The 21,981-nt window shown below is 43.8% G+C and overlaps 2 protein-coding genes across 5 annotated transcripts in view; one reads left to right on the top strand and one right to left on the bottom strand.

Moving 5' to 3' along the window:
• Window positions 1-269: 269 nt before the first annotated feature.
• traf6 (TNF receptor-associated factor 6) lies at window positions 270-8,428 on the bottom strand. Its single transcript, XM_035627961.2, has 8 exons — window positions 7,599-8,428; window positions 5,677-6,005; window positions 5,312-5,462; window positions 4,469-4,627; window positions 4,256-4,327; window positions 3,858-3,935; window positions 3,409-3,750; window positions 270-2,510 (listed from the first exon to the last, which is right to left on the bottom strand). Exons 2-8 carry the CDS (start codon window positions 6,003-6,005, stop codon window positions 1,914-1,916), a joined length of 1,728 nt encoding a protein of 575 aa, XP_035483854.1. The 5' UTR covers window positions 7,599-8,428; the 3' UTR covers window positions 270-1,913.
• Window positions 8,429-8,752: 324 nt separating this feature from the next.
• The window catches only part of ttc17 (tetratricopeptide repeat domain 17), a 29,505-nt gene continuing 16,276 nt past the window's right edge, over window positions 8,753-21,981 (top strand). For 3 of the 4 annotated variants that reach the window (XR_007030561.1, XR_007030560.1, XM_035627960.2), the window contains exons 1-21: window positions 8,756-8,961; window positions 9,537-9,626; window positions 9,848-10,017; window positions 10,134-10,245; window positions 12,089-12,220; window positions 12,328-12,437; window positions 12,551-12,698; window positions 13,333-13,472; window positions 13,905-14,065; window positions 14,417-14,529; window positions 14,709-14,861; window positions 15,087-15,202; window positions 15,303-15,459; window positions 16,056-16,127; window positions 16,332-16,556; window positions 17,460-17,679; window positions 20,219-20,332; window positions 20,705-21,000; window positions 21,083-21,236; window positions 21,336-21,456; window positions 21,771-21,930. Coding sequence is in view for 1 of the 4 variants with exons in the window: in XM_035627960.2 (XP_035483853.2) it covers window positions 8,791-8,961; window positions 9,537-9,626; window positions 9,848-10,017; window positions 10,134-10,245; window positions 12,089-12,220; window positions 12,328-12,437; window positions 12,551-12,698; window positions 13,333-13,472; window positions 13,905-14,065; window positions 14,417-14,529; window positions 14,709-14,861; window positions 15,087-15,202; window positions 15,303-15,459; window positions 16,056-16,127; window positions 16,332-16,556; window positions 17,460-17,679; window positions 20,219-20,332; window positions 20,705-21,000; window positions 21,083-21,236; window positions 21,336-21,456; window positions 21,771-21,930 (3,135 nt within the window). In the remaining 3 variants the exon portion in view is untranslated. Of the gene's footprint in view, window positions 8,962-9,536; window positions 9,627-9,847; window positions 10,018-10,133; window positions 10,246-12,088; window positions 12,221-12,327; window positions 12,438-12,550; window positions 12,699-13,332; window positions 13,473-13,904; window positions 14,066-14,416; window positions 14,530-14,708; window positions 14,862-15,086; window positions 15,203-15,302; window positions 15,460-16,055; window positions 16,128-16,331; window positions 16,557-17,459; window positions 17,680-20,218; window positions 20,333-20,704; window positions 21,001-21,082; window positions 21,237-21,335; window positions 21,457-21,770; window positions 21,931-21,981 lie in introns of all 4 variants that reach the window. The other variant, XR_007030562.1, reaches the window with a different exon arrangement.

The raw sequence follows: 21,981 nt of genomic DNA, 5'->3' as shown, positions 1-21,981 counted from the left end.
GGTCTTCTTGCATTTCACTTGCATTGTTTTAATGTGCAGCACATTGGTCAGCTGTTTTTAATTGTGCTCTATGAATAAATTTGATTCGGTGAAACAAAAGGTGGAGCAAATCGTTAGAATTAGGGACTACATTTCAGGTCCTTGGTTAAATCATGAAAGAAACATACAGGAAAAAAGGGAAGAAGGGTAAAGGGGAGGACAAAAAGGCAAAAGGCAAAAAAAATTAAAATCATTTCATCACGATGTGTCAATGCAGGCATTAGTCAATATATAGTTGATCTGCTTAGCTTTAATTTAAGGCTATTTCCATCAGTATTAGATCACATGCTGAGATTCATGACAACACATTCAATGTAACCAGGCAAATCATGTCAGTACAATAAGGCAAGCTTAAAGTTTATCATCTACATCTGAGGAAGATTTAAGAGGCAGCACGTTATTTTAGAGCAAAGACACAAACCTGTCACGTCGGTCTACTCTCTACATATTTTTCCTAAAGTCACATTTGGCAGGAGCTTGTGTGAAAGGCACCGGGAATTCTGTCAATAGCGGAATGAGCAACTTTGTGTCAAACCTGCTTCGCTTTCATGTGTTCAGCACAAAAAAAACCCCCACAAGAGGTGATGAAACAGTGAAATCCTCCATGTTGACAGAGGGTGTATTTCACAGTGACACCGCAAACAGAAAAAAACAGCAGCACTGAATCTTGAATTTGACGAGAGCATATGAATTTGTATATTGATATTCCTAATTCTTTTAATGACCTTTGATTTAAAAACCTCCGCCATGTCTCTCAAAATTCAAGCCTTACAGCAATGCTCAAAAAACCCAATGCAGATTGGGAATCATGATCGGCATTTGGGGAATTGCACACACTCATAGATATGTTTCATCGAGATTCATGAATAAAAAAATTGGTAAAAATGTCAACAAACTCTATATCGAGCAATGTTGAGGACCGTGATGAAAAAAAAATTCTGGATTTGCGCCAAAATTGAGGGCTTCTTTCTTGGCCCATGTCCCATCCGTCCACCAAATTTCGTGGAAATCCGTTCAGTAGTTTTTGCGTAATCCCGCTGACAAACAAGCAAACCAACACAATAACGGGTGAAAACAAAAAAAGGTTTTTGTGTAACTTGTGACACAACATGTTTACAAGTCTCGTGTTTCTGATGGTCCAACAAATGTGTTGAATGCATTTCCTTCAACACAAAGCAGACTTTTCTGAAACTTTTTTCTGAAACTTGCAGTCTCAAAATATGCATGAAGGTCGAGGAAAAAGGGTTTTTGGATCAAAGATCGTGTTTTTCACAATTTTCGACCGTAGTCACTACGACAACAAACCAAAAAAATGCTACCCAAGTCTTCATTCTTCTTCTTTGCACCACCGCCCTCTGCAGTCCTCCACACGCCTCTGTACACGTCGGTGGCTCCTCGCGTATGTGCTAATAGAGGATGGAGCCAGGAGGTCTACAACTCCACAGGGTTCCTTTAACATTTAGTGCCATCTCCAAAAAAAAGAGAAGAGAGCAAGGTCTCTAGTAATGCTCAGTCAACAGGCAGCATGAATACATCTTGAACTGGTCACCTCGAGCTGATGAAACATTGATAATTTACACGATTGGTACCTAGTGGGTTAGAACATACATTTTCATTATCAAAAAAAAAAAGAAAGGATTGTACTGCATTTATCTGTTAAAACATATCAAAAAAAATTTGTTGACATTTTAAAGCCGGCAAGCAAATAAATACTAGCATATTTGCGGTTTTCCAAGTTTTTACATCATTGTCAACATCGGTCTTCCTCCTCCCGATGTCGTCCAATAAAATGAACCGAGCAGTATTGGAATATATTTATATATATATATATTTCAGTGTAAAGATGATGATTCCAAGTTCCACTTCAAGTCCCGTCAAACCGATGCCTCGGGTCCTCGAGGCTGCACGGCGGGCCCCTCGCGGTGAGGCATACTGTCAAAGCGCGGCGTCACCTCGCAGCGGATGAGCAGCGTGTCGTCTTTGACGAAGGCTTTCTGACCCAGCTGGTGCAGGTGCATGAAGGTGACGTAGCCGAATCCCTTGGGGTTGCGCTGGATGGTGGGCCTCTGGAAGGCCTGCAGGTCGGGCTTGGTTTCCATCACCTCCATGTGGTGCTGGCCCTCGGGGCCCTGGTCGAGGATGGCGAGCCGGATGGTGCCCTGGAACGGCCAGGTGAGCTGCGCGTCGAACGCCCCCTGCATGGTGTGCACGAAGAGCGAGATGTAGTTGGAGCAGCGCAGCGCGTTGGGCGTCTGCAGGTGCAAGCGCAGACACAGCTTGTAGCCCGGGCAGCCCGTGTAGAAGCCGGGGCTGTGCTCCACCACCGGCAGCCCGGCCTCTTGGTTCCGCAGGTGGGCGGAGAAACCTTTGAGGCGCCACACGAAGATGCCGCGGCACTGCTGGGCCTCCAGCTCCTTAACGGTGTCCTCTAGCGTCGACACCCTGCGCCTGAGTTCCGCAAGCTGGCCTGCCTGTGAACGAGATTGGACAGAGGCTTGAAGACAATGGTGACAAGATCTAAAGAGTCACCAACAACCAACATAAATGGATTAGCGACAGTGTTCATTTTGGCAGCTATTTTAGATTTAGTCTTAGTCTTTAGACTGAAATGCTTATTAGTTTTAGTCCCATTCAAGTCATGTTTATCCTTCATAGTTTTACTCGACGAAAAGTCGTTACATTTTAGTCAAAATGTTTCCTCTCTTTAAAAGAATTAGAGCTGCAACAGCTCTATTTTGATAATCTATTTTGATGATCGATTAATCAAATTAAAAAAAACTGTTTTTGTGGGGGAATATTTTTTTTCTCTGATTTCAGCTTCTTAAATGTGAATTTTTTCTGGTTTCTTCGCTCCTGTTACAGTAAACTAAATATCTTTGGTGTGTGGACAAAACCAAGACATTCTTCAGCATTTCCTGACCAAACTACTAATCGATTAATCGAGAAAATAATCGACAGATTAATGGATAATGAAAATAATCATTAGTTGCAGCCCTAGAAAGAAATTGAATTGGGCAAATACGAGTATCAGAAGTTGAAATCAAGGTGGCAGGTTGTATTTTTTAAGTGTTGAAATTCGTAAAATTACATTTCACTCTTAACACTTTTAATTATGTAATATCTGAATTCATTTCCTTAGTCTTCCTCTTCTTCAAAGAAATGAAGAGTATTTTCATATATATTTTATATATAAGGGCAGCAGAGAGGCTACAGTACTGGAGACATCTTCTTACTCATCCTTTAAACTAATAAAGAGCTATGCTATATTTTTTCTACAAGCTAATTTTTACAAATAACGAAATGATTTAAAAAATAAAAAAGTGCACATATGCACATAATAGTATTCCGAGGCAGGTGGACATCCTCTACCTGCGTTTCTTTTAAGATGATGAGCTCACGCAGCTGGTGATCCTGCTTCACCAGCCGTCCGTCCATTTCCCGGAGCCGCTGCATCTCCTCGCTGGGCGGAGGCGGAGCCGGAGCACAGCTGCCGCTGCAGCTCGCTGCTCCTCTGGGCCCCCCGGAGGCAGAGGAAGAGGCGGACGCCGACGCCGCGGCTCCCTGGTCCTCGGTCGACGCAGATGGTCCGTGCGCCCGCAGGGATCTGGGCGCGGTGCCATTGAGGCTGAGGCCGCGCAGGAACTCCGCCATGTACCACATGTGCATCTGCGTGAACTCCTGCATGTGCTGAGCCAGGTTGTGGCGCTGCATCTGCGGAGGGCGAAACCATTTTTCTTTGTGACATCTGGTCTGTGGGGGGACGAGTTTTCAAGGATTGTATGAGTGTGTAGAAGAAAAATTTGAATTGGATCACCTACCCTTTCCTTGCACCCAAAGGTGCTGAAGTTACAGGCGATAGGTGCTTTGGGGCAATCTGTATCACAATGAGATTCAATCTGCAAACAGAGAACGTGATAACCTCGGTTATATTCATGTTTATTTATTCAAATCAGGTTTTTAACAAACACTTCAAGAAGCTGGTTGTTACTGTATAGTTGTGGGAAAATCTAAAGAAAAGTTTGAAAGAAAAAATTTAACATCACTGTTTGCACTTGGTAATGCAGAAGTGTGACTGGGTGAGGAACGGCTCCCCGTCATTTAAAATAAAAGAGAAGTTCTTGTTAAGGGACGTTAGCGCCACTGATTAACAATTGACTACTTCTCACTTTAAAAAAAAGCAACAACATTGTGATTGGCCAGACGCTGAGGCACTCACCTGGTCTCTGATGAGATCCATCTCACAGTAGTGGCACTTGACGTTGGCAAAGGGACACTGCTGCTCGTGAAGCTGAAGGAGCAACAAAGAAACCAGATCGTAAGATGACTAATCCTCACTGATAAGACAATTCACTGAGGATTATTTTGGGGGGTAACTATTCTGGGGGGAAAAAGGCAGCAGGAGCAATCGCACAAGCGAGTCACCAGTCACCTCTCTGTCCTCGTAAACAAAGCAGGCCACACAATCTGGACAGGACATGGGTCTCCTTTGGCACTCGACAGTCGTGTGCTCCTCTAAGTGGCTCTTCCTCACCGACTGCTGGCACTGTGGGCAGGGCTCCGTCGCAAACTGACAGTGCGCCAAATGATTCTGGAAGGGAAACGATATATTGAAACGAGGCAGTTCCATTTATTCTGTTGTGACACAGCAGCAGCTCATGTGTGTGTGTCTATATATATATATATATATATATATATATATAACATTTTCACCGTCTAAACCAGAGAAAGATGCAGCTCTTTACTTGACAGTTTTTTACACGCCAAAGTAAAAAGATACATCCTTCGTGTGTGGAAGCAACTTGTAGATGACAGCTACAAAGATCCTTGACCAAGACCCTTTTAGGTCTGCTGGTGTTATGATTCACCATAACTTAAGTTTGATGGTGCTACGACAGAAAACTCCAACTTGTTCTGCGGGAATCTCAGAGTGCACACAACCTGTTGAAGACTTCCCTCTTATTTTCAGAGGTTAGTGGTCAATGGTCGTTTTAGATCAACCATAAAAGATCCCAGTTAGATTGATAGATGGATCAATTAAGTACATATATCTATCTATTACATGTTTTGTGATTAGTTATGGTCTGCAAAAACGCTTTTACATGATCACAATTATCTGAATATCATTTAAAAACCGTCGTGCTAGCTTATTGCAACCCATGGTCACTTTAAAAATCCTGGTCTTATAACTATTAGTTTTCTGTTTCCATATTCTCCTTTGAGCTGCATTCAAAATCACAGATGACCGTGAGTCGTAAAAAAAAAAAAATCTCACCTCCAGTTGTCGTAGCTCCATTTTGTCAACACAGCCGGAGTTTGGACAGCGAACCGTCAGTGACAGAATCTCCCGTTTGGCAAAGTTATCAGGGAACAGCTGATCTTCTGTGAGCATTTCGTTGTCCACAGGGCATCTCTGTCCCGTGTCACTGTTTACCAAGAACAGCAGTGATTTAGGCCCGAGCATGACGGATTATCTGCACAGTGATTTATTATTTGAGCAGCAGAGCTACTCTCAAAATACACAAACCTAGAGGACATTTACTTTCGGAATTACTATTCAAGATGGTGACAGCATTTTAAACAAATACATAAATCTGAGTTGGCCTCAAAAGTTATTTGGAGAGTTGCACAACAGCGTACCGAATTGACTTCTCGATGCAGTTCTTGCAGAAGCGGTGGCCACAGGGTGTTTGAACGGCGTTCCTCAGCGCCATGAGGCAGATGGGGCACTCGTATTTGGGCTCCAGGTGCGGGTCGAATTCCACGTCGTAGCCCTGGACGGGGTCGGCGGCCTGAAGACTGGTGGAGGTGCTGCTGCTGTTGAGGGTCCCGGGGCCCTCTGACGGGCTGAGGAGGGATTCCCGCTCCTTCTCCAGCATTGCCAAGGCACAACTGGACAGCTCTCCGCCGACAGCTCCATCAAAGCTGTCCTCCTCCAGACTCCCCTTATTGCTATCAAAGCAGGCCATCTGTGGAGAGTGGTACAGGGATGTACATGTTTTTATTCTTTCTTCAATAATTTATCTAGGACAGCCAGGCTCTGTAACAGCACATATACAAAGAATCCTTAAACCCTGAGATACTGTTATGTCATATAGACAACAGCATAAACCATGGTCGGTTTATTTAATAGCATTTCTATGAGGAAGCTTCACTGCAGCAACTAACAATTGTTGTCATGACTGAATAATCACAATTAGGGAATAATAAGTTGTATCTTTGCTTGAGAAGCGACGTAAATGGTCAATGTTCTCTCTCTGACTGACTGATTTCAGCTCTATAATTCTATCACGACCACAGAGACAAACAATCAAACCATTCATGTTCTCAATAAAGCAAATTTAGACCACCTCCACATGACTCGTAAGTGGGGGTTTTTTCTAAGTGAAAACGAAATGAAATTATATATCTGTTTCACAGTCATTCTGGCCTTAGTGGGAAAAACAATACTATCGAGGCCCTAGACTCATTTACAAATTATATGAATTTACAAACATTTTTATAAGGTTTTCCCAGCAGTATTTAAAAATGATTACGAATATTGTCATTAACTGAGGAGTGCCAACGAACCGGACCTGGGTAAGTCGCAGTAAATTGATGGATTAACGCTTTAAGATGAGGATTTCACATTAAGTCTGGAACAATAGGACTGGGGATTTTTGGTAACATCATAATTGTTTCCTCTAGGTTTACTAGTTTTTTTTTTGGGGGGGGGGGGGGGGGGGGGGGTTAGGGCTCGTTAGGGTTAGGTTTCACAAATCACGTTAAGTTTCATCCACAATCTTGAACGAGGAATGAGGAATTAGGTGTGTAAGGAAAGTGACCTTAAATTACTTACATACATAAATAAATAAATAAAATATTAACATGAATTTGACTTTTCAGAGGGGGCGGGGCTCCCGTTGGACCCCCCCAATTCAATGGTAGGGGAAACACTGATCATAAACAAAAATTAGGAGGCTTGAAAATGGATATTACATAAAGATAAGATAGATTTGTAAATAACATTTCGCATAACTTTTCAAGGCCAACACACGGACACCATGTGACGCTTGAGCCTTGAATTTCGGTTGAATGATCTTTCCCTGGTCACTCATGGCAACTCTGCGTACGAAGAAGGATATGATAGTGATACAACTGTATTGACATGATCTAAACAAGGGTAGCACAGTGGTTATGAGGTGTCATTGTAAGTTAAACGTCAACACAACCGAGGAGCGCCGCTGCAGCTCGTGTGCACACACATCGAAACCACCACGTCTGCCCTTCGTGCGGCTGACGACAGACTGCAACGTGTGCCGTCGTCGACACGGCAGCAATAATGAAACAATGCCGGACACCGTCGCCGGTGCTGTCACGCAGCGGGACCGGGTACTGTTCCACTCCGAGGTGTGCTAACAAGTCGGAAAAAGAAACGGCGCTGACCAAAGAAACAGGAAACAAACACGCGTCCTCATCGGCAACGGCAGCGTCACACAAGCACTGACTACTTGTGCTAACAAGTATATATATATATATGTATATACATATAAACATATATATATACAATTCTTACAACATACCTTTGACGTGAAAACTTCCCAAGACTTTTCGTTTCTACAGAATTTCCTGTTTTTTCCCCCTAAAACGTTCTTCTTCTACTCCTTCTACTTCTTCTTCTTCTTCTTCTTCTACTTCTTCTTCTTCTGGGATTTTTTTTTTTTTTTTTTTGACAGTTGCCAAAACAACAAATTGGCGCACAACCGCCACCAACTGGCGGGGAGTGTGGCTCAGCATCGCTAACCAAAGAAAACAAACACACTTAATAATAAACAAACAAAACAAAACAAAACAAACAAAACAAAAATTATATCTTCACAATTACATTTGTTTGTCTAAGACACTGAAATATGACTTGATATCATTCATCTGTCAACCTACTGATTTTTTTCTTTTCTTTCTTTCTTTTTCTTTTTTTAACCTATTTATTGTTTCTATATTTATTTTTGTGTTACTCCGTAGCACTTTGAGATTGCTTTTAGCAATGAAAAGTGCTCTCTAAATTAAATATATTATTATAATTATCATATTATCTGTGTTCCTCTGTAGAATGTCTACTAGATTAAACTGTACTTTTTTTTCTTTCTGAGCTTTTGAATAAGATGCCTTCTTTCTTGCTCATATTTTTCGACAGTGCAGCATTACATGCTCTGTTGTTTCTTCCTGGCTACAGTGGTCACATTTATCTGTATGATGTTGACCTCTTTTGAATAATGTGCTGTTTAGTCCAGTTTGTCCAAACCTAAGTCTTGATATTATTGTCTCTTGTCTCCTGTTCCTCCCTGCAAACCTCATTTCTCCCACTTTCCTTTGAACTCTGTAAAACCATCGTCCTTTCTTCCCATTGTCCCATTGCTTTGCCACTTTCCCTTCACTTTCTTGCACCAAACGTCAAACGTCAAACGTCATTCTTCTTCTTTTTCTTTGGCGGGCGGCAACCAGCGTTATGGTGCATTACCGCCACCTACTATGTTGGAGTGTGAGCCAGAGTTTTCTACCCAAAACAAGAACCAAAACAACCAAAACAGAATAAAACAAAATTAAAATAAATACATAAAAATCCCCAAACGTCATGAGAGTTGTTTTTTTTTTGTTTTTTTTTTACCGTTTCTCTCTGTTGCGGCGAAATCGCCAGCAGCGCCGCCGCGTGGCCGGAGGCCGGCGTTGCAGTCGCCGCCGCCACCACCACAGAGAGCTAAAGGAGACGAGAAAAAGATGGCGGACACCAGGGAAATCTGCCCCGAGTCTCTGCCCCGTCGCGGCAACTGTCCGCGAGAGTCGTCGCTCCGGGGTGGGCTGTTCGTGCTCCTCTGCGCGCTGCTGGCGGACTCCGCCGGAGCCACGACCCACTGGGTCGTCACGGAGGACGGGAAGATCCAACAACAGGTTAGCGCCAGTCAGCTAAGCTCGTTGCTAACCCGCTCACGCTAGCCGGCTAGCTTGCTGCAGCTAACTGTTTGTGTTAGCGGCAACCGTGACGTTTTGTTGTGATTTTTTTTTTTATCATTGGGTTAGCTTAGTAATTCATTTCCAACTCGGCAAGAGTCGTTTAGATGGTAACTTAAATGGCATTACAAAAGAACAACAACCATCTGGCTAAGTCACCAGCTACCTGACGTTGTGGTGTTTGAGGTCAAGATGACCAATACGTTTCAGGCTCATGTCAACTTCCGCAACTTCCCTCATAGATATTCCACTGTTAACGCTATTGTGAGTTGGTGCAAATGACCATGATGACAGCTGCCACCTTCAGCAAAGAGACGATGAAGTCGTGTCCATGTCTATGTGACAGACACTGCTGAGTTTGCACGTCCGCAGTAGACAGTTCATAGACCCTTGAATAAACTGTCATGTCATGTCACACGAGTCAGTCAGCTGCTGTTTAGGATGCTGTTCATTTTTTGAATACTCCTCGCGCATGTCACTGTGTCTGACCTTACCGCACATTGTGTCTGTCCCAGGTCGACTCACCTTTGAATCTGAAGCATCCACACGACGTTGTGATCTTCATGAGGCAAGAGGCCCGCGTTAACTACCTCAAGAAGCTCGAGGTGTGTGTGTGTGTGTGTGTGTGTGTGTGTGTGTGTGTGTGTGTGTGTGTGTGTGTGTGTGTGTGTGTGTGTGTTTCCACTCTGTGTCACTGTGCAAAGGTTGTTGTCAAAGTGTATGTGACGTTTTCTGTGTCAAATTCAATCTCGCCAAGGAGAGAGTGTGGCAAGTGTTACATCTTCTGTCAACTGTCTTCGTCCTTGCTTGTCGATCGTCGGAGCAGAAGCAGCTCGTGGCACAGAAAATCCACATCGAGGAGAACGAGGACCGGGACACGGGGCTCGAGCAGAGACACTACAAAGAAGACGCGGACTGCGTCATGGCCAAGGTTCCCCTGGGAGACCTGGACCTGTACGATGGCACTTACATCTCATTGGAAGGCAAAGACATCAGGTGAGCTCTTGCCAATGAAACACCTCATCGCCAAACATTTTTATTTTTTTCTCATCTTGGTGGATGATTCTTTAAGGTGTTGTTTTTGTTCCCCTCTCTCTCTCTGCTCCCTGCAGTCCCGAAGACTATGTGGATTCCCGGTCAGCTCTGCCTCCAGATCTAGAAAAGCCTGACTGTGCGAGAGCGTTTGAACTACCTTACAGTATCCATGCTTTCCAGCACCTCAGGGTGAGTGGAGGTCAAACTCGTCGAAGCTTTGCTCAAAAAATAGAGCAAGATAGAAATGGCTCGTCTGGGCGTCACACGGTGAATATTTTGTTGGCTCTAAAATGCCTTTGTTTTTAAGAGGGCGATGCTGTTACGGCATTTGTAAAAAGTACTCTCCCATCTCTAATGTATATTAATTTAAAAATAGATCGTTTTTCAGCAAATGTCTGCATCCTTTTGGGAATGTATTTAAACCCTAGTTTGGCAGCCCTTACATGCTTTTTTTTACCACAACACTTTACAGTTTCACTGGAAAATTATTTAACGGATGTATGAACAGAAGATGATGAAATCCAACCGGAACATTGGCTCTCAGTTAAAGCAGATATGGGATGAACTTCAACAATTGTCTTTTAAGTATTGATATGATATTGATTGATGAGTGTTTTGATTTTCCAACAGCAAAAGCAGTCTGATGTAGCTCAGTTCTGGCACACAGGGTTAGTGAAGCATCGGCTAATCACTTGAGCAATTTAAGCATGGACCAAATTTCAAGAGCACAAAAAGTTGTAAGCGGGATATTTAATGGCAAAGACTTAGCAAATGTATGAATTCCAAAGTTTATTAGGTTTCTCCGTCAGGGAGGCCCCAGTCAACCGTAGCAAACAAACTGCAGTGCTGAGTGTTTTACCTACTTTCAGTATTGACCCTAAAGTCTGAATGTGTAATGAAATCAAAAAGGCCGATAGTGGAGGCAGCTGCGTGTCAATAGATTAGAGCCAAGTTATCCAGACGTAAGGGGAAAATGGTTTCAGTGATCCACATTTTTTTTCCACGGTTTGCACCGCTGCTGCCAAATTTTTCTCAGTTGGTTGCACCACCTACACACGGTTTAGGTCACACCTTGTTTTTTTTACAATTCCATTATCAATGACACGGTGGTAAACGTCAGTGGCACCTTGAATCATAAAGGATTAGTTTAGGATGGAGGGACTTTAGTGAAAAGTTGTTTCACACAGGTGGTTTGATATCACGCCTTAAAAACGAGCCATGGATCACGTTGTTGGCATAGGTAGGATGATTCACATTCGGCCAATTTTTTTGTCTTTACCAGTGTGATCTGGGATTTCAAAATTTTGGAATAGGAGATTCTTTGTCATGATGTAAATGGTGGTGAGAACTTTCATTGTCCTCGGTTCTCTCGTCTAACCACTTGAAAGAAGTGGGGAGCAGCTCAGTGATTCATACCGTCGTGCACCTTCAGAGTTTCAAGCTTTAAGTGTGTTGACCCAGTAAACAGGTTGAGAGATGCCCGCAATGGACGGGCCACATTGCCTACAATACACACGTATTTACACAAGCATAATATTATTGTCGTGCCGCAAACCACGGGGAACAAACTTGTACCTTTTCATTTTCACTGAAATCGGCTCTGACCTGCTTCATCTTTGGTGCACAGTAACAGCTAAATGCACTGTTTTGTAGTGCCTGTGAATGCAATGGGAAGCTGGTTTTGTTTCTGTAGAAAAAGTACATTTCTTTTTGTGCCAGACGCCAAAACATTTATATTCTGTGACCCTTTCAGAATTAAGGGTTCCCGGATGGAGATGTGCAGTTATCTGTGTCCAGATCTCAAGAACAACATGCTATTTTTATCTTGAAGTTGCATTCTTATCCAACTACAGTTTTTTAAGTGTGGCCAGAGCAATGGTGCCAATGAATCAAGTTTACATTTAGTCAGGCTCAGATTGTACAAACAAGATGAATCCAATACATTTAATTGAGAACAGCATTTTTGTTACACGTCACACGTCACATGCTGAAAATTACAAGTAATACATTTCTGACATTTTGTCTGTTGCAGGGCGTGCAGGAGAGAGCAAACTTGACCTCCCCTCTTCTTTCCAAGGAGGATCCCATTTTTAGTGCACTGTCTCAAAAGCTAGGCCGCAGTGTCGATGAGGTGGGCCACCGCATCCATCAAGGTTTACTGAGGGTAAGGACTGACACAACAACTTTTATAGCCTTTAGACTAAAATATGAGATGTGTGTAGAGAAAAAAAGCCAGCAGAAGAACTATCTTCTTATTTCTGTGCTTTCCAGAATTCGTCGTCCTGGGTGCTATACAACATGGCGTCATTTTACTGGCGTATGAAGAACGAGCCTCAGAAGGCAGTGGACTGCGTCGTCCGTGCTCTGCATTTCTCCCCGAGGTACTCTCTCAATGGCCAGAAACCCAATGCACCGACATACTGTACTATGTTAACTGAGGCTGCTCACAGATGTCCACATTCTCATGTGTGTGTTTATTTTACTGCACTCGTAGGCTGCACAAGGATGTAGCCCTGGTCAACATGGCCAACGTCCTGCACCGCGCCCATTTCTCAGCAGACGCTGCTATTCTCGCCCACGCTGCCCTGGACCTCACGTCTGACCTCTTCACCAGCCACTACACCTTAGGCAACATTTATGCTGTAAGTCAAAAAAAACAAAACACAGACCTACCAACTGGTTAATGAAACGCTATCAGAATTTTTGTTTCCTTAAAGCAGAAATAAACAACTTTTTGGGATTAAACTTGTCATTATGATGATAAAACTAATTGCAGAGTGTAATCACCGTCAGCAATTATCCCGCACTATGGGCCGGCGTATGCGGTTTTCACGAAAATATGACAAGTTGATATATGGCACAAATTAATTGCGTCAACGATTCCAAAGCATCCAGAGTGGTGTTGACTACTTCCTCTGCAACCAGCTCTGAGAAAAACTACCTGCGTCTTGCTACTTCAGCCTCTTTTTACGACAGTTAACCAAACAATAATACCACCATGAACCACTAGGGGCACGAAAGTCACCTCACCTGTGCCTGGTGGTTTAGTCTTGTGCCCATGTTTACAGGTTAGAGCAGCGACACAGCCCACGTCAGACACCCGTCTGAGGCTCGACTCGAGTCAAGAGTCTCACCATCTTGCCCATATTTTATTCCTTATTCTTTTTAGTTGTGTTATTATTGTTTTATTTCCCTGTATGATTTCCTCTGATGAAACAAATCCACATTTGACCCCGTGCCATATCACCGTCTCCCCTTCTGCCACTGTCCGACCAGATGCTCGGGGAATACAACCACTCGGTGCTGTGCTACGAGCAGGCGCTGCAGGCCCAGCCGGGCTTCGAGCAGGCCCTGAGGAGGAAGCACGCCGTGCTCTGTCAGCAGAAGCTGGAGCAGCGACTCGAAGCCCAGCACAGGTAGGGCAACCCTGACGCGATACACTCATTTCAGCTCAGTCAGCTTAATGTACAAGTATACTGTTATAATCCTGGGTTAAGTCGCGATGAGGAGGCATTGTAGTAATTGTTTCTCCTGTTTTTTCTCTTTCTTTTCGCAGTTCGAAATATAAAAATGTACCAATATTTAATCTTGTAAGCAGGTTTTAGTACCTAGAGGCTGTCCACTTTATTTCAGTTTGAACAATGAGGATTACAACCTACAGGGGCTTGCAAGGAAGATGTCTGCGTGTCATTCAGTCTGTGTTACAAAAAAATACCTTTTAGCTGACCAGAGAGTCAGAGTTCTGCTCTTCAATGCAGTGGAGCTTTTCCGCAGATACCCCGCTTTGCATTTCAGCCAACGGCCCTGTACAGTATTTCCTGTCCCCGTTTTTCTCCTTTTATTTATAGATCCCTGCAGCGGACGCTGAATGAGCTGAAGGAGTACCAGAAGCAGCACGATCACTACCTCCGCCAGCAGGAGGCACTGGACAAGCACAAGCTGCTGCAGGAAGAGCAGATCCTACGCAACATTATCCACGAGACCCAGATGGCCAAGGAAGCCCAACTCGGTAGGACGCCCCGCGCATTTTAGTAGAACTTCATCCAGAGAGAATGTGCTGACCTATGCTGGGTTTGATTTAACAAATTCAAATTCACAGATATTTGTTTATTTAATCAGGCATGTGGTCTCAAACAAAGTGGCATATACTAATTTTGAGAAGGGAAGATCTTTATTGTTGGCTTGACAGAACAGAAGTAGAAGGCAAGATAAGTGTGATTGTATGGAACTCATGAGAAGAGCAATTTCACTGTGAGTCGCATGAAAAGACTGTAGCTTTTATCTTCATGCTTATTTGGTACATACACGTCCTCCGAAGCCCAGAGCAGCGTCTAAGTATTGCGTTTCACGTGCGCTCCAGGGAACCATCAGATGTGTCTGCTGGGTCAGCAGCAGCGCAGCCTCTACTGCCCCTTCGACCTGCCTGTGCGCTATCACCGGGGCGATCTGTTCGAGCACGTCCACTACGTCCAGGTAAGTGAACGTAAGGACGTGAATATGAGCCCAGGGTTTTAAACCCACAAGGCACTGACAAATTTCTGTAGGTATTTATCACTAGAGGCAATTAAAAATCAATTTAAAAAAAAAATACATAAATGGGGAAAATCCATTTTCTGTTTCTCAGCTCTTTCGTTTTCTCTTTTCGTTCTCAGTTCGGAGAGGAGGTGTCGGTCGCGTCAAGCGTGGCGCTTGTGTCAGAGCGGAACTCCAACCAGACAGCAGCCAGTCCCCAGCTCCACCCCTCTGTGTCCGGAGACCAAGACCCTGCTGCTGCCCTGTGGGGCGTCCATCACGAGCACACACAGGCAAGATAAGGCAGTAAAACACAATGCTAATGCACACACAATAGAATTCACAGACCACATTGGACCTGACAAACCAGGCTGTTCTACTTGGAGTAGTAGCTGTATCACATTTGGTCTTATGAATGTGAGGATTGACGAAAATTCATCTTGAAGAAAAAGTTGTAGAATGCACAATGGTTTTGTTTCAGAGAACGAGAGGCAGAATGTATTTTTTTTTTGCTTCAGGACGTCCAGAGGATGCTGTGGCCTCAGAGGACCGACTGTGCCCACGAGTACCCAAGTGTTCCCCCTGCTCACCTGCTCCCCACCTACTACCTTCCACCTGAAACTCATGCCCTCAGGTCAGTGCACATTTAACATACACTGTACAATTTCTTTTGACTCTTTTTTGAGTCGAGACGATTATGAGTCTTCGGCGTTTGTTTTATTACGTACATTCAGCCAAGTGGCGACTCTCCTCTATGGGACGAGCGATCCTCCTCAGACGGCGGCTCTGCCAGACTGTGGTCCCATCCCCAAACCGTATCCAGCCCTCCTGCCAGCCGCACTAGACTTGCCGCTGGAAGAGAAGCAACTGCCAGATCCCTTTGCCTCCAAGGTGTGTGTGTGTGTGTGTGTGTGTGTGTGGTTTCAATAGAAGAATGAGTGTGATAGAAACATACCATGCACCACATGTTAACAGATTCACTGTGCTTTGTACAGTCTTTGTGTGTATGTGTTTGTGTATGCGTCTTCTATGATATGTGGAACTTTGCAGAAGAAGTGCAGGGTATGGAAAAGTATTGAATTTGATTTTGGTCATTTCCAGGTTAGGAAATATTTGCATTTCCAAACTATTTCTGCTGTTCTTCTTTTTTAAATCCTAAAATATAAGAGTCTTCAATAATTATGTTGCCATATTTCAGTTGTACTCGTGTTAATTTTTTTTCAAAAATTCAGTTTTTGCTTTGGGTTATTTAGTTTGATGAAGATGCATGAAAAATACATTTAAATGATTTTAGCTCAAGTCTGCAACATAACAATATCATGGGGGGAAAGAGAAAGGGTCTGAATACTCTCTGAATGAACTGTAATAGGTTTTAGTCATATCATAAAACATTTACAATTACATTAAAACAATTACTTTAGAAACATCTGGCCATATCAAAGAAGTATAGAAAAGTGTGGAATTGTGAAATGTGTGTGTGTTTACAGATACTGCAGCTTCGCAGTGGAGGATGGTCACTGGAGCAGATTGGCTCCAGAGTAGCTGAAGCTATGAAGCAGGTAAAAAAAAATACATGAATGTCTGAATCTGTTGAGTGGCACATTCTATTTTTTTTTCTGTCTTTAATCACTGACTGGGAATTCACGCTTTCATCGAGGCGATGCTTCACACTGACTCAAACTCGATCACTTGAATCACTCTGAATGGCTCCCAGTCTCTTTAGTCACTTTCCCGAGCTGACTGAAGTCTGTTTGTACATGTAGGCCACTATCCCCCGCTGGCAGGTCCACAATGAGGCGGCTCTGTTCTGGCGAGCCAAAGGCAACGGCAGCCGTGCCCTGCAGTGCCTGCGCCAAGTGCTGAGCTCGGCTCCGCCTTCCCACCGCCACTTGCCCCTCACCAACGCCGCTAACCTGCTGCTGCACCACGGCTTGACCACCCACGCACAAACACTGCTGGAGCAAGCGCTGGCGCTCAATCAATCGGAGGTAAAGGCACGTTGGGGAACAATAGCTTCACCATCTGGGGAGTCGCACTGTAGTTTACACTTTTGGTCACGTCAGTCACTTGTCTGCTGCTCTTTACTGATATAAATACATCAGTGCACCAGTATTGATAAATCCCCAACAAGATAATAAATCACAGACATCTCGTGCTCTGGCTGTATGTGCTCGTATAAACAGATTTCTCCTTATCAGGTTAACTAAAAACACTTTTCTAATGGTACCACATAAAAAGTGCATCTCTGTGGTAAAGGGTTAAGAGGCCTGAATGTTATTTAAATATAAAAAAATTTGCATCGTTGCCATTTTATTTCACCGTACATGGTTATACAAGGATATTCTGGCATTATCAGAATGTGTTGATCATTAGCAACCATACTAATATTAACATTATCTCGTCATGGCCACTTTTTCAGCCGTTAGTCAATCGGAGGTGTCCAGCAGTATTTCGTGCCATGACCGAAAAAGCGCTCATCCTCGTCCAAAAATATGAATTTAGTTTCACAATTTCAACCCTAAGAGAACGTATGGGAGATTGAAAGGGTGTGTGGCTGAAAATTATGCACATTCTGCAAGAAGCTATCGGTGTCAGCATTGAGTGAAATCGATATGGAACATTTCCAAAATCTTGTTGAATAAAGCCTTGAAAAGAAAAGAAAAAAACAGTCACTCTTTTAAAGGTCAAAGGGTTGAACCCCTTGAAATGGACATACACTGCTTATTTTTGGAAGGAAATTGCAAAGAGTCAATAATAAATGACCCCAAAAAAATATTTACCATTCTTTGTCCGTATGTCCCTGTAGGATGAACAAGTCTGCTAAAGCTGAGTGTCAGTTTTCAGATGTGTGTCCTTTCTGATAATATTCTTTTTGTTTTGTTTTTCCTCAGCCCCACGCTCTGCTCAGTCTGGTGAGCGTGCACTTGGCCCAGGGCAATGTGACAGGTGCTCTGGCCTTGTTCCGCCACACTCTGCTGACGGCTCTTTCCTCCTCATCCTCCTTCTCGTCCTTTGCCGGCTGTGAGCAGTGTCGCACCGGCCTGCCTCTGCTGCGCTGTCTGCAGTTCTACCCCTTCCTTTACAACCTTTCACACAGACAGCCCTGCCCACGTGAGTAACTCAAACACTTATTTTAACCGTATCTCTGAAATATGATGAGTATTTCCCCCCCTAGATTTACAGTCTACATCGACACTACTAGGTTTTCATCTTCGAACTATAATTATCACTGTCCAGACGAGCGTTTTTAGCTCCTTATCCACTTTAATCCCCGTCCATACTAACACACCTGAAAACCCTACGAATGAGAAACAACAATAATGGAAAGTAAGAGCAGGAATTTTGTTTCCTTGAGGGACGACAAGGTGGAACTAGTACTTAAAGTAAGTGTTTACACCGTTTTGCTTAGTCGATTTGTGACTCATGAGAACCAATCAGGATGTGAATGCAGGGGACTGGGTCATTGTTTCCAAACGTCTTTGTTTCTGCCCCCTGGAGTTTTGAAACTGAAACGGGACGAGCCGCGCTTCCAAACCTCTTTGTTTTACGCACTCGAAAACTCGAGTAGTGTGGACGGCAGGAAAACCACGTAGCAGCCGTGATTAAAAAACAAATTGTAGTAAGGTGGATGTGGCTACAATTTTTTAAAAGGCATATTCCTTTTTTTTAGTGCTCTGGAGAGTTTTTAAAGAAATATATAGACGTTAAAAAGGTCTAACAATTGCAAAGTAGTACGGTATTAAAGGTTTTGTTTGTTAAACCTAAGCATAGTGTTGGTAAATCTTACCGTATTTAACAAGTTCCATTAAAACTTGAGCCACGAACCAGAAAGATGGACAGATCTAGGACACAAATCCCTGACCTATATTTCTAAGAGTTTACATAAAAACTTTGTTCTAAATTCTGAATATTGAGATTTTGCTTTGATGATTTCAGGTGAGTCTACATTATTTCTCCAAAATAAAATTTGTTTAGATTTTTTTTTTTAATGGTTTTGGCAACTTCGATACAGCCCTAAAAAAATTGTTTTCCGTGTTGCCGGTTTCCTGCCAGTCGGATATATTGAACTGAAAATTGGCCACGGACTGGGAATGCACTCTACGTGGGCCCACCGCTCAGAAACCCCCCCATGTTGTCGCTTAAAGCCAAGAGAAACAAATAGCGTACTGACGTGAACGGAACCGCTGCTTCTGCTTCTTTATTCATATCAGTAGGAGTGAAGAGAAAAGTGCTTTGAAGTGGAGAAATTTTGCCACTCAATAATTTAAGCCGCAGAAAATAGCTGATGCCAAATTTAGAAGGGTCTATATTTTATTCTCCGAAATCTAAATATTGCTCCCACAAAGCATGCCGGTACATGAGGTCGCACCAGCAATCATCAAACGCACACCCACACCCAAATTTTTTTTTTATGGTGGCTGCAGTTCCTCCCACATGTTTGATCCCTTTTAGCGAAATACTGCTAGTTGTGGAAAAAACTAAATATCTTAGCATAGATCTGAAAATCAAAATGGCTTTTGTTGCCTTTCCGGCTTCTTGTGTTATAAACCTTGAGGATGGGGAGAGTCTGCTCTGTAGGAAAGGCAGTAATCCACAAGAACTCCCCAGACCAACGTAACATAATGGAAATGATTGTAGACAAGCTAACAAACAATTACAGAAACCTACCAGGGAAACAAGGAGCCTTGCACGCCTGCCACAGTCGGAGCATTCTTCCGATGCTGCAGTGTCGGGAGGCATAATCCATGGCAAGGCATCCATCTGAACGGCCTTATCCTTTTTTTTTTCTTAACAAATCAACATTTGAGCAAAAGCTGTGCTCAACCCCTGGCAGTGTAAGAAAAAAAAATACAATTAAAACATGAAAGTGTCTTTATGGGTCTGCCATGACTCCTATACGATTCTGACCTCCAGTAATACAGAGATGTAATTTCAAAATTTTCCAAGTTGGAAACTTACTTTCCAGAGTGAATTTTAGACAGTGAAGCCGAAAGTCAAAATCCAAACTGCTCAAAGCTTTTAGACGAGGACTGAAGTCCGGATCTTTTCCTGAACTTCTCCGGAGGGGCTGTATGGGAGAACACAAAGGTGTGCAGATGTTGCCCCGGAATTTTCTCCTGCCAGCCCCCTACTCAAATTTCCAGAGAAGGTCCAAATTAGCCCGTGTGAGAATTTTCCCAAAATTTCCAGAGGATCACAGCGAGGGAGTGGGCGTTTCAATGACAGTAAACAAAACCACTGCGTGCTCGACCCAGACGCCACAGAATGTTCCGTAAATGTTCCCGTAGGTGTGAACGTGACTGACTCGGACAATCTCCTGCTGCGTTTGTCATATGCGAGCGGCAAATTCCCGCGGACATTCTCTCCAGAGTTAAAAAGAAAAAAGCACCCTTTGTAAACTTCTCTGTAGTAACATGAATACGTAATTCCCCACACAAGAGTGGAAGTCTCGGAATATTCATTTTATTACAAATTTACTGATGTGCCTTACTGAAATATCTATGATTACACAAAACAGTGTTTGGGAATAAATAAATAAACATGTGTTTTTCCACATGCTGTACACATGCTCGTTCTCTGTTAATGGATTTGATTATGGGAACGGTAAGATTCGGAGTAATAACTTTCCCCTCGACCTGTGTTGTTCCAGAGGGCGCTGCCTGCATGGCGGTGGAAGACCTCGGAATACAACTGGAGGAATGGGAGGAAGAGAAGCAGGAGGCACCGGCCATTTCTGCACTGGAGGACTCGTTACTGTTTGAGAGTAAGAATTTGATGATATGAAAAAATCTCTAAACACAGTGTTTGGTTAAGAATTGGATGTTTAGTTCCTCACAAATTTGAACTGCATCCATTATGAACATCAAAGATTTTACAGTGACGACAGACTTCCTACTTTACACAATTTGACTGCTCTTGAATCTTTGTAAGCGTGATCACAATTTCATCTCTGAGCTCTGTGTTAAAATAAAGGTTTTTTAATAGATGGGGGGGGGGGGGGGGGGTGATAATTAATTTAAAGTGGATTTCTTGAAAAAAAATTGTATTACACTTTAGCGTTTCTGTCCTGGTCAGTTTAGTGAGTTCTCTGCAGATCAACTCCTCTGTGATTAAATGAATTTCTTCCCCTCTCCAGAGGTCATCTTAGACAGTAACGGTTCCGGTGAGACGGCCGGACAGCACCGGGCTCCACCCTCGGCCTCTGCCGCGTCTAAAATGGCCGCCCCATTTGGAGGCGGGGCAGTGGAAGCGGAGGAGGAGTGGCAGCTGAAGGAGGACCTGATGGGAGCCTTCGAGGGAGCGCTGGATGTCGGAGGCAAACGCGGGGACCTGCGAGGCATCAGGGTGCTGAAGAACGACCGCGTCATGGGTGCCCGCGCCGGTGGCGGGCCCTGCTTCGGAAACTGCGAAGACGATGAGGGAGCCGAGTGGGTAAGTGTGCAATCACCAGACTCCTGTAGATATTATATGTGATATAAATATGTGAGAGCCTTTCTTATTTTTGGTTCGTCAGATCACATTCCAGGTGAAGCGAGTCAGGAAGAACAAGGTGGATGGGACAGAGGGTCTTTCCAGCTCTGACGACGGGCAGAACGGGGAGTCGCTGCCCGGAGGACACTCCGTCCTGGAGATCAGCGGGCCGACTATACCATCGCCCGGCCCTTCAGGTACCACATACACACCCCCACCCTATATATACACAAAACGTACTCAACTTCACACAACTTAAAGAGACGTCTTTGTGTTTTTTTTGTTTTTCTGTGCAGGTCGATGGAGGGACTACACAAGTCTTGGCTGGCCCGGGCCGGAGGAGTGCCAGCGGACACGAAGGGTCGACCTCACCACTGTAGCCAGCACCTGGTTGGCTGTCTCTGCCAAGAACATCGAGTAGGACTCTCACCGTCACTGATCATCGACTCATTTTCATCTTGTATTAAAGATGATTCATGGTTCACTTTGAATTTAATAGATGCTCAAATATTGACCATAAAAAATTACATACCATAGCGTTTTTATGAAGTACATTATTTTTTTTGAAAAAGAAAACATGGCAGCCTCATTTGCATTCCCCTACTCTCTCTCGCCCCTTTTTCAATCCAGCTCCAATGTCCCTATTTAATAATAAAGGCACAAATGCCCCCAAAAAATGCATACTTGAGGAATAATGATTTAATATTTCTCCTTCCTTGTACCTTTTTCAGCATCACGGAGCACATAGACTTTGCCACACCACTCCAGGAGCCGGCAGCCGAACCTTTATGCAACGCCAACCTTGCCACCAGCATGCACACCCTCGACCACCTGGCGGGCGTCGCCAATCGGGCCGCCATCCACTACACTGGGGAGAGTCAACTGCGTGAGGTAGTCTGAGCCACGAGCCGTAGATTAACACTCGTCCTCTTCCCTTTTTTA

This window comes from Scophthalmus maximus, chromosome 4 (assembly GCF_022379125.1).
Source record: "Scophthalmus maximus strain ysfricsl-2021 chromosome 4, ASM2237912v1, whole genome shotgun sequence".
NCBI lineage: Eukaryota > Metazoa > Chordata > Actinopteri > Pleuronectiformes > Scophthalmidae > Scophthalmus > Scophthalmus maximus.
Note: the sequence above shows the minus strand (reverse complement) of the source record. Positions and strands in the feature narration are given on the sequence as shown.